Here is a 12,266-nt window from a genome sequence, read left to right as displayed (position 1 = left end):
AAACTCAAAGCAGCACCCTGGTCCTCGCATCACACATACCTCTGCACACTTAATGAGTGGGCCACAGCTGAAACYATTAGTTGGTCACCTGCACACTTCTAATGGGGGTCATAAAGATGGTGGCCTCGCTCAAGCCAACTAATTGTTTGCACGTTTAGGGGCAGCTGGCGAGAAACACTTGTTTCTGTTGCGGGATCCAATGAACTGKTGGCTGAGATTTAGCAGTGAGACGAAGAGCAGGCTATATATATTTACGCGAGTCGCCATGTTGTCACCACCGTGCGACGTGTTAGATAGAATGTACAGGAACACGCTGCAACAGGGTGAATGCACTGTGAGGGCCTTGTTTGAACTATCTGACACTATTCCACAAGGCTCAGTAAAATGTAGCTGAATTGAATAGGGGGAAGGAGGGGAGAAATGCTCATTTCACGATAACTATTTTGCTCTCTAACAAATAAGAAATAAGAGGTCAGACATATTCATTGACCTCGGGGATTGTGAATGATGATAGGTTACAGTGAAATGAACCTTGGACAAAAATCTCTCCCAAGACGACATGTGGTGATGTGAAATATGAGTGAGTGCCACACCGCACAAATATGTCTGTCTGTACAAATGGGTTTCTCCGTCCCATATGCCTGAGGCCAATAGGGAGTATTGTCTCCATATTTTGAGTCCAGTGACTGGCGATGATTGAGGCAGTGACGGATTGGGCTCTGGATATAGAATCCTGGGCTATCAGTCTCATCGGTTGCTGCCAGTGAACACGGAACACTCAGTCTTCTGCTAAGCTTGGGAACTTGCACTTTATTAAGTCGCCGCCCGCCCCCCCCTTCCTCCTCCTAGCAGACAAAGACAGGGGCAACATAATTCACTTTGCTCGATTTTACAGTGGCAACTGGGGAGGGTCAAGTTAAATCTGTTCTTTAGTTGTGCAGACCACTCAGTCACACACACACACCCCTCCTCTCCCTGCCTCAGTGGAATGGCTGTTTTTGGGGTTAGGATCGGGAAAGGCAGTTATGGTGGGCATAAGCTAGGGGAGTGTCTCTGAAAGCGATCCAGACCAATGCTTTGCACATTTAAATCAGCAATGACCATTTCTTAATGAAACACTTTACTATCCATAACAGATCTATCCACAACCACATTCTAGTGCTGAACAAAACGAACTCAAAGTCTCCAGTTCCGTTTTTATTAACACTAGGTCACAAGCAAAGTACACTAGGGTTCCAGAATCCAAAGAAGGCCAGAGGCTCTACAGAGTACTTTTCCCTTACCCCATAACAAGCAACTTCATCTACACGCACAAATGCAACTCTTTTCTGCAATGTGACTTGACATATAGAAACTCACTGTTTGGGCATTGCCCCTCAAAGGAGTTTTGGTGAATGTACTTTTTTTTTATCAAACTTTTTGTGGCATGGTATAAGTTGGGTATGGGTAACTCACATGACATTTTTGGTAAGATTTCATCTCTCAAAGCGTCAAACGTCAAACCTGAATTTCCTYTATAGGAGTGTCATTTTTGCGGCTAGTCTACACATTAGCTACTTGTCCATGAGAGTTAAACATTTAAATCAACAATATACCTTGCAAAATGACACAGACACAATGCACTGCACTCCACAAAAGTCAAACACACAAAAAAAGGGCATGCCTGATGAGCTATGCATAATCTTTTTATGCACTGGGAGGGAGAATTATCTGACAACCTGTTATAAAAAGAAATTACAAAATATGATCAAATCCTATAGCAAATGGCTTCAGATAATGATTTTTGGAAACAATTCAAATAGTATAATAAATAACGAATGTACTGTCACTAATAAAGGCCACTTGTCTTATTTTTGCAATATCTTAATCTAGATAAGTGTACATTTTACATTTTCAATATTTCACATAATATAAASTGATGCACTTTAACAATATATAATATCACCCACCGTATAGCCTATATATGTTCAGCCAAATTGAAGTGTAGCTACCAATGCAAAGTAATGCAACTGTCAACCAGTACTGATCAATAACTTGTATACTGCCGACCACTCAACGCATATCAGTTCTATGAATTCTCTTTGTGTTACAGAGGATAAATGTGTGACACGTGGGTTTAATCAATGCGAAATTCAACTGCATGTCAGTTAAATGTAGCATTAAATGAAGCATCATTCAGTGAACACCAAATATTAAAACTGACATTTACAGTTATGCAGGTGCTGCTGCGGGTCGATTTTTCCCCAAAAAGATATCATTGCATTGTGATGAAGGGAAAATTGTGAACACATTAAAGTAAGTTTGTGGACTTAAAAATGGATTGACACCGTAAGAAAAACAGTATAGCCTACGTGTCGTCGAGGCGCTCACCCGTGAGCGGACATGTCAATTGACCCGCTTATCGGACTTGAACTCCCGGGTGGATGTCTGTGTGTGCGACAGAATGACAACTAACACAGAATAAACGTATCTTATCCTAGTTCATTATAACGTACTGCTGTTGTCTAACATGACACCACCACTCGCGGCCTCTTGAAGAGCTGAGGGTCACTTACACGATAGGCCTATACTCTGAGCATATATGATATAGTCTCATTTTGCATACTCAAAATGCACTGAAAAACGAATAGAATATTGAACATGCAMGATGGTAAAGGTGAGCTACAGTAGGCTTGCTCTTGTTAACCTTTTTGGCTGTTTATTTTTTTTTAGTTCAGACAACGGGATGTGTCAAACTGACGGCAATGTGCACCGGGCACCATAACAAATTGTTGATGCCGCAAACTGACGTAAATATTGACCTAAACTCAGGAGCAACGGTTTTAGTTGTTTACATTTTAATAGTAAATATAAATAATAAACATAGTATTTCATATAATCTGCGATACCCTAATTCAAGGGACAGGGGAGGTTTGTCGTGACTATTTTCCGTGATGACAACTTTGGATGGTTAAAAATGTTCACGCAGAAACGTTAAAACCAAAAAGTAATTTGTCGGTAGGCCTATATAGAATTTTTATCAGATTTTAAAGAAAGCATAGGCATTTAACTGGTCTAGATTATTTCAGGTCAGCAGAAGTCATGTATTTAAACATTTGAGTGAAACCAATCAATTTATGCCAATACACTCACATCATCAATATTTTCAATACGATCACCTACCCTATTATTGATTTATATTGTACAAACCGTGTTTTATTTGTTTTAGACCCAAACATCAGCATTAATCAATACTTTATCAATTTGAATTGATTTATGAAAATATTACATTTTATTAATTAAGCCCTTCTAATTCATTATGACTTCAAAACAGCTTAAAAGTTACACTTGTAGGTGGGCTTAAATAATACAAAGGATATGTTCTCCTTGTGTGGCATAGTGGACCTGTTAACACGCTGTCAATCTTCACATCAATAATTTACAATAGCGCAAGCATGTCCATAAAATCGAGTTGCCCACAGCTGGATACACAGCTATTTCGTATAGCCTAAATGAGTAATATTCGATTGAATGTGTCTTGGTATAGTTTAAAATTATAGAAAAGCAATGATGCTCATATGATTTCAATATGATGGGCCAACACAAATCTCATAGTTTAATGGATGCAACTTCACGCCTAGATCACATATAGGCATAGGCCTACATATGAGAGTTATGTTAGGCTGTAAGTATGGACTGGCACTTGTTCAACACAAAGTCTAATATAAATAATGTTGGGGTTTATTTAGGCTATGTGTAAGGGCTTCCTGAACCAATCAACGTATGCACAGATGCAAACTCTTCGAGGTGATATTATTGTTTAGCCTACACTTCTGTGGAACGGTGTTTGGTTTACATTAGGCCACTCATGCGAGAGATATGATGACGTTCTATTAGATGGAAGGTGCATATTGTAAAGTTGAGTTATTTTCTTATCAGCGTCAAGAGTTTTCAATAACAGCAAATTGCTTGGAGCTCATTCGGGCATATCATGTGAAAGCCCATCGTGCTCAATACCTTCCACTCACCACACTTTGTGATGCTAGGCTGTTTACACATGCTACATGTTTACAAGTATAGGGGCACTAAGTCTAGAGTTATTTTGCAAATCAATGCAGGATACAGTAGCCTACTTAAAATGCCAACCGTTAACGTCTTTACAGATGCTTTTCTATCCGGAACGCAGTAAGCCTATACGTTTAGCGGTCCTGTGAGCGGTTCTCGTATAGGCTACGGGTGTATACTGTCGGGCAATCTGCAGTGATCTGTCAGCATCCTGTCCAGCGATTATCATATGTGCGTCTAGTTGATGTTTAACCTACCTTTGTGCTGCTGTGTTCGCGTCCAATATCCCCGCGCTCTGCATCCAAGAGCGGACCGGTGTCATGCCACTCGTGAGCGGTTCCTCTTTCATGGTCAAGGCTCCCCGCGGGAGGCTGTCCTGGATGGAGAACATGAAAGTAACCTACTGGGAACTCTCTCTTAACCAAATCACAAGGCCACCTGGATTAACGACGAGCAACTGAAAAGGGAAGAATCTTCCCCAAAGTGCAACAAGGGGGAAAGCGATAGCGGTCCTTATCCAAAGACGAGCGTCGTATCCCTTTGGGTTTTCCGCTTTATTTTAAATTCCAACCCCAGTTCAGTTCGCTCAAGCTTAACCGGTCTCAAGTTAAAAGAGGGTGGAGAGAGGGTGAGCGCTAGAACAGTTAAGCATCTCGAAGGAGAAGAATCAGCCGGGATCTAGGATACCTTTTCGTTGTGAGTAAAGAGAGGGGAGATGCCGAAGTTGATCAGAAGAAGGCGAACATACGCGCACGGGATTGTGAAATGAAAAGTGGGATAAAACGAGCGACTGCTTCAAAAAGGAGTAAAATGAAATGATTACCAAACAAGAGGGAGGGACGGACCATGGAAGGCTTGCTCTCCCAGGGGAAAAGGGGGATTGGGTAGCAAGAAATCTCATTCCCTCCCTCCCCGTCTCTTTATGCTTCCTCTGTCCCAGCGGAGCGCACCTTCTCTCGGGTTCGGAGGCTCTAGTGCTCTCGAGGGGGACAAGCATGGATTTGACAAGGGCGGAGACTAGTCCTTATATGGAAAAATCATTTCAACGTCAATGGCAGTTCTGTCTTCTCATTGGCTGAAGTCATCAATTACGTCATTTTTGGAATTCGCGGCAAAAGCTTTCCCGGTGTTTACCTGTACTACATTGCACGCTTTGCTGGGCTGTGCGCGTGGACACAAATATGCGTATTGCTTTACCAGATTAATCTGTCGATTTGCATGTTGGCCTACTTTTTGAATTGGCTCATAAAGGCATAATGATGACCTCTCATTTGAAAGCATTGACACTGTCCTTTGAGTGCAGAATTACTGAGGAGCACGGACGTCTGTGATTGATATTCACTGTATTTTGTTGTGGCATTGGACTGTATAAAATCCATTATGTTTGTAATGAGCAATACACTTCCACAACATGGTCATTGGACGTCATTTGTTTTAGAAAGACATACCCACGTGCGCGCACAAACACAAACATGCGCACACATAGACGCACTCCCTCATCATACACGCACGCACGCACGCACACACTAAAATATATTTCACGATGATTGAACATTTGCTAATATATCATGATGGGGAACAGAACAATTGTTGCCTTGTGTCTTTCTTGAGGGGTCCGTAGCGTGCAGGCATTTTCCCCAATCATGCTTCTCTTGGCATTGTTGAACGGTATTTGTGAACGTGTTCAATGAGATTTGACAGCGCGGTGTACTTGCAGTCCTTTGCGTCCAGCAATGGTAATTCAATTGATCCCAACAGCCTAATAATAATAATATTAATCATAATAACGCTGTTAATAGTTATTAATAACAAAAACAATGTAATTGTTTCAGGTAATTTGACAGATCAGTGAACGCAATAGCCTATGGCTACCACGACAACTCCAATTTCARTAATAAGGAATCATCCAAAAGCAACCACAATTAAATATTTACACAACTTTAGCCTCTCTAACTTAGGAGGCCAACATGTCTTTCTCTACAAGTAGACTAAATTAATTCGATGATATTTAAAAATATCTCTAAATCGTTTGATAAATTACCATATGATGCTACTTTTAGAAGGAATAACCTGATCCATAATTTCTCACAACTAAACAGGTCTAACTCAGGGGTGTCAAACTCATTCCATGAAGGGTCTGCGGGTTTTTGGTTTTTCTTTCAATTAAGACATAGACAAACAGATGAGGGGTGTTCCTTACTAATTGGTGACCTTATGTCATCAATCAAGTACAAGGGAGGAGCGGAAAACCGCAGACACTCGGCCCTCCGTGGAATGAGTTTGACGCATGTGGCCTATCGCATGTCATATTACCGCAAGTCATATTACCGCAATACGGCCTAAAAAAATCTTCAATAAAGATAGGCTACCTTTTCCCTGTTACTTAAACGAACTGTTATAATTAATAATAATAATACGAAGAAGAAGAAGAATACAATTTATTTAACTTTATCATTATTTTGGTGGACTAGTATCAATTAAAAATAACCAAAACAATATTAAGTTAATGATTAGCCTATAGCCTAACAAAACGTTTGTTTAAACAGTTGGTGTAAAATAAATAACTATTGCATTTTTCCCCCCCTATGGCACTTCAAGGATAAAATTCTATGTTGCGACTAACTAATGTAAATGTCCAGTCTCAAGAGCAAGAAGATGGGTAGGAAAAGGTTTTGTGACATTCATATTTCAATTGCCCTTTCCAGAGCGGTCAACAAAGCCGTCTACAAGGCTAGACCGGACAGTCAGGAGGCCACAAAACACGCAGAGACAATCCGMAACCCCGACCTTTGTGCGGTGGTCTACAGGTAACCATCGAACGCATAACCGTATGTATCAACAATAATAAGCAATGTCTTCTCAGCAGCTGGCTCTTGGTACACTTAATGCCATTTACGCATGATTCCAATGGAAATGTTTATAGGCCTAGTGTAGGCTACTGTAAATTATGGTAAGGGAACTAATAGATTTCAGCACGTTTTTTGGAGTCAAATTTGTTCCAGATATTTCTGCATTCATACAAAACACTCAAATTGAGTGGCTTAAGACTTGTGATATTTATTGTAAAAGCTGATTGAGAACAAACAAACGATATTTTTTCATAGAAAAATGATATCCATCCTATTTTTTGGTCATATGCTCAGGCTTTCTCTTTCAATGTTAGATTGACAGAGTATTTCACGGAAATTTTTCCGTTTGCAAGCGATTGCTGTCACCTAGTGGGCATGACTTGCAACATGCGTTATCAGGGGAAGATGGACTGGGGCATGAATCAAGGTATTATTGTCCTCTCTTTAGTGCATAAGCAAAAATGATCTACAAACATATAGCACTTGTACATATATTCACGATTTCAAAGTTAAAACATCCTCGAAATGTTTCCTACAGCAACATATTCAAAAAGATTACATTTGAACCTGTAACAAACCCATATTTTGCTCTTCCTTGTCTGAACCAGAATGGCCCATAAAGCAGGAGCCTATTCCATGAGAATACAATATTCTCAAATCCTCCACGAACACACCTACTTCAACTAATCAAGGGTGTGTTAGCGCTGGGTTAGAACAAAAATGTGCTCCTCCTGGGGGACCCTGATTTAGGCACACTAATCCATATACTCCCTCTCCCAGAAACACAGCACAGCACCCCTATACAGCACAGCACCCCCTATACAGCACAGCACCCCTATACAACACAGCACCCCCTATACAAGCACAGCACCCCTATACAGGACAGCACCCCCTATACAGCACAGCACCCCCTATACAACACAGCACCCCCTAACAGCACAGCACCCCTATACAGCCACAGCACCCCCTATACAGCACAGACCCCCTATACAGCACAGCACCCCTATACAGCACAGCACCCCTATACAGCACAGCACCCCTATACAACACACACCCCCTTTACAGCTAAGCACCCCCTATACAGCACTGCACCCCCTATACAGCACAGTACCCTATACAGCACAGCACCCCCTATACAGCACAGCACCCCCTATACAACACACCCCCTATACAGCACAGCACCCCCTATACAGCACAGCAGCCCCTATACAGCACAGCACCCCTATACAGCACAGCACCCCTATACAGCACAGCACCCCCTATACAGCACAGCACAGCACCCCCTATACAGGCCACAAGCACCCCTATACAGTACACCGGCCCCATACAGCACAGCACCCCAACACCCCCGATACAGCACCTCTATACAGCACAGGACCCCCTATACAGCAGAGCACACCCTATTCAGCAGAGCACACCCTATACAGCAGAGCACACCCTACACAGCACAGCACACCCTATACAGCACCCGCACCCCTATACAGCACAGCACCCCCTATACAGCACAGCACCCCTATACAGCACCGCACCCTATACACAGCACAGCACCCTATACAGCACAGCACCCCCTATACAGCACAGCACCCCCTATACAGCACAGCACCCCTATACAGCACAGCACCCCCTATACAGCACAGCACCCCCAGCACTCCCGATAGAGCACCCCTATACAGCACAGCACCCCCTATACAGCAGAGCACACCCTATTCAGCAGAGCACACCATATACAGCACAGCACCCCCTATACAGCAGAGCACACCCTACACAGCACAGCACACCCTACACAGCACAGCACACCCTATACAGCACAGCACACCCTATACAGCACAGCACCCCCGATACAGCACCCCCGATACAGCACCCCTATACAGCACAGCACCCCCTATACAGCAGAGCACCCCCTATACATTGCACGGTCACAACCCTAATTCCAATGATGCCTGCATAACCCTTAAACACCTCCACACCAGGGGTGCAAGACCTATCATTCCAGCACTCTGAAGTCTAACTGACATAGTCCTGGCTCATCAAACCAGTCATATGGATGGCCAGAGAGGAAGGAGACTGCAGGTTTGTTACAAGAAATATTGGTTTACTTTGTGATGTCACTAGAAAAATCTGAGAGCTTAAAGTAGGTTTCTGCAGCAAAAAGGTTTGGAAGGCACTTACTTAGAGGTTTAGTTTTCTTTAAACATCCATTACAAACGTCAGTTAACTTTAGCCACCGCTAGCTAAAAATCAATGGAAGTGATTGGGGCATGTGAGCATTTTTTTTTAAATAATGTCCAAATCACCTGACATCAACTCTATATTTGGTTTGATGATGCTTAAAGGTGATTTGGCCATAAAAAGAAACAACAAGAACATGCTCACATGCCCCCATCACTTGATTTTTAGCTAGCGGTGGCTAAAGTTAGCTGAAGTTTGTAATGGCTCTTTAAAGAGAAATAAATGTATTACAGTTTTTGCTAGTCCATAGACTACTTCCAGGGGAATGAAACATCTAACACTAAGTTGTAAAATAGTCAATTACTCATTTAGCATATAAAAAGGTACAGACCGCCACCTAGTGGCCAGAAAAAGAAACAACTTCTAGTTGTGAATCATAAGCAATGAATGAAGTTGCAGTCAGAAAAGCCTCAACTACTCGGGGCATGGACTACGAGGTGTCGAAAGTATTCCACAGGGATGCCGGCCCATGTTGACTCCAATACTTCCCACAGTTGTGTCAAGTTGGCTGGATGTCCTTTGGGTGGTGGACCATTCTTGATACACACAGGAAAATTTGAGTGTGAAAAACCCAGCAGTGTTGCAGTTCTTGACGCACTCAAACCGGTGCATCTGGCACCTACTACCACACCCCGTTCAAAGGCACTTCAATCTTTTGTCTTGCCCATTCGCCCTCTGAATGGCACASATACTCAATCCATGTCTCAAGGATAAAAAATAATTMTTTGACCTGTCTCCTCCCATTCATCTACACTGATTGAAGTGGATTTAACAAGTGACATCAATAAGGGATCATAGCTTTCACCTGGATTCACCTGGTCAGTCGATGTCATGGAAAGAGGTGTTCCGAATGTTTTGCACACTCATATATATATATATATATATATATATATACACCACCGTTCAAAGGTTTGGGGTCAAATGTCCTTGTTTTTTGAAAGAAAGCACATTTTTTGTCCAATAAAATAACATCAAATTGATCAGAAATACAGTGTAGACATTGTTAATGTTGCAAATAACTATTGTAGCTGGAAACTGCAGATTCTTTTTTAAATCTTTGAAATTGTTGCGTGTTGCGTTTATATTTTTGTTCAGTATATATTGTTCTTTTGTGGTGTGGTTTTCATATAAGCCCTTTGAGCTTCCAACCACACCTGCACAACGTTTAATTTGTTTTAAATTGTTTTTTAATCTGTATTGTTGTCTATCACTTGTTTTCTTTGGTGCAAATCAATAAAATAGATAAAAATCAGCCTCATAGATACAGTTGAAGTCTGAAGTTTACATACACTTAGGTTGGAGTCATTAAAACTAGTTTTTCAACCACTCCACAAATTTCTTGTTAACAAACTAAAGTTTTGGCAAGTCGGTTAGGACATCTACTTTGTCATTAAAACTAGTTTTTCAACCACTCCACAAATTTCTTGTTAACAAACTAAAGTTTTGGCAAGTCGGTTAGTACATCTACTTTGTGCATGACACAAGTAATTTTTCCAACAATTGTTTACAGACAGATTATTTCACTTATAATTCACTGTATCACAATTCCAGTGGGTCAGAGGTTTACATATACCAAGCTTGACTGTGCCTTTAAACAGCTTGGAAAATTCCAGAAAATGATGTCATCTTTAGAAGATTCTGATAGGCTAATTGACATATTTTGAGTCAATTGGAGGTGTACCTGGGGATGTATTTTCAAGGCCTACCTTCAAACTCAGTACCTCTTTGCTTGAGATCATGGAAAAATCAAAGAAATCAGCCAAGACCTCAGAAAAAAAATTGTAGACCTCAACAAGTCTGGTTCATCCTTGGAGCAATTTCCAAACGCCTGAAGGTACCGCGTTCATCTGTACAAACAATAGTACGCAAGTATGAACACCATGGGACCACGCAGCCGTCATACCGATCAGGAAGAGGACGCGTTCTGTCTCCTAGAGATGAACGTACTTTGGTGCGAAAAGTGCAAATCAATCCCAGAACAACAGCAAAGGACCTTGTGAAGATGCTGGAGGAAACAGGTACAAAAGTATCTATATCCACAGTAAAACGAGTCCTATATCGACATAACCTGAAAGGCTGCTCAGCAAGGAAGAAGCCACTGCTCCAAAACTTCCATTAAAAAAAGCCAGACTACGGTTGGCAACTGCACATGGGACAAAAAGATCGTACTTTTTGGAGAAATGTCCTCTGGTCTGATGAAACAAAAATATTTGGCCATAATGCCATCGTTATGTTGCACGGGGGGTGCAGCATCATGTTTGGGGGGTGCTTTGCTTGCAGGAGGGGCTGGTGCACTTCACAAAATATATGGCATCATGACGCAGGAAAAGGATGTGGGATATATTGAAGCAACATCTCAAGACATCAGTAAGGAAAGTTAAAGTTTGGTCGCAAATGGTCTTTCAAATGGACAATGACCGCAAGCATACTTCCAAAGTTGTGGCAAATTGGCTAAAAGGACAACAAAGTCAAGTATTGGAGTGGCCATCACAAAGCCCTGACCTGAATCCTATGAACATTTGTGGGCAGAACTGAAATAGCATGTGCGAGCAAGGAAAGCCTACAAACCTGACTCAGTTACACTAGCTCTGTCAGGAGGAATGGGCCAAAATTCACCCAACTTATTGTGGGAGCTTGTGGAAGGCTACCCAAACGTTTAACCCAAGGTAAACAATTTAAAGCAATACTACCAAATACTAATTGAGCGTATGTAAACTTCTGACCCACTGGGAATGTGATGAAAGAAATAAAAGCTGAATAAATCATCTCTCTACTATTATTCTGACATTTTCACATTCTTAAAATAAAGTGGTTATCCTAACTGACCTAAGACAGGACATTTTTACTGGGATTAAATGTCAGGAATTGTGAAAAAACTGAGTTTAAATGTAATTTGCTATCTGCTGGGAAGTATGAGAATTTGTAGATAAAAGTGAAAAATGGCGTACATTAACGTCGTAAATAGACAAGACAATTGAGTTTTTAAAACAAAGGTGCAGATGAGCCAGGTAATTAAACTTCTTATGGCTGCAGGGGCAGTATTGAGTAACTTGGAAAAAAGGTGCCCATTTCAAACGGCCTCGTACTCAATTCTGCTCGTACAATATGCATATTATTATTACTATGGATAGAAAACACTCTCTA

The 12,266-nt window shown here is 41.5% G+C and overlaps 1 protein-coding gene across 8 annotated transcripts in view; it reads right to left on the bottom strand.

Moving 5' to 3' along the window:
* Window positions 1-5,192, bottom strand: part of LOC111967518 (transcription factor COE3) — a 99,897-nt gene extending 94,705 nt beyond the window's left edge. For all 8 annotated transcript variants that reach the window (XM_023992591.2, XM_023992593.2, XM_023992596.2 and 5 more), the window contains exon 1: window positions 4,302-5,192. In XM_023992591.2, coding sequence (XP_023848359.1) covers window positions 4,302-4,435 — 134 coding nt within the window. In that variant the 5' untranslated portion in view covers window positions 4,436-5,192. The remainder of the gene's footprint in view (window positions 1-4,301) is intronic.
* Window positions 5,193-12,266: the final 7,074 nt, after the last annotated feature.

Source organism: Salvelinus sp. IW2-2015, linkage group LG8 (assembly GCF_002910315.2).
Source record: "Salvelinus sp. IW2-2015 linkage group LG8, ASM291031v2, whole genome shotgun sequence".
Lineage (NCBI taxonomy): Eukaryota > Metazoa > Chordata > Actinopteri > Salmoniformes > Salmonidae > Salvelinus > Salvelinus sp. IW2-2015.
Note: the sequence above shows the minus strand (reverse complement) of the source record. Positions and strands in the feature narration are given on the sequence as shown.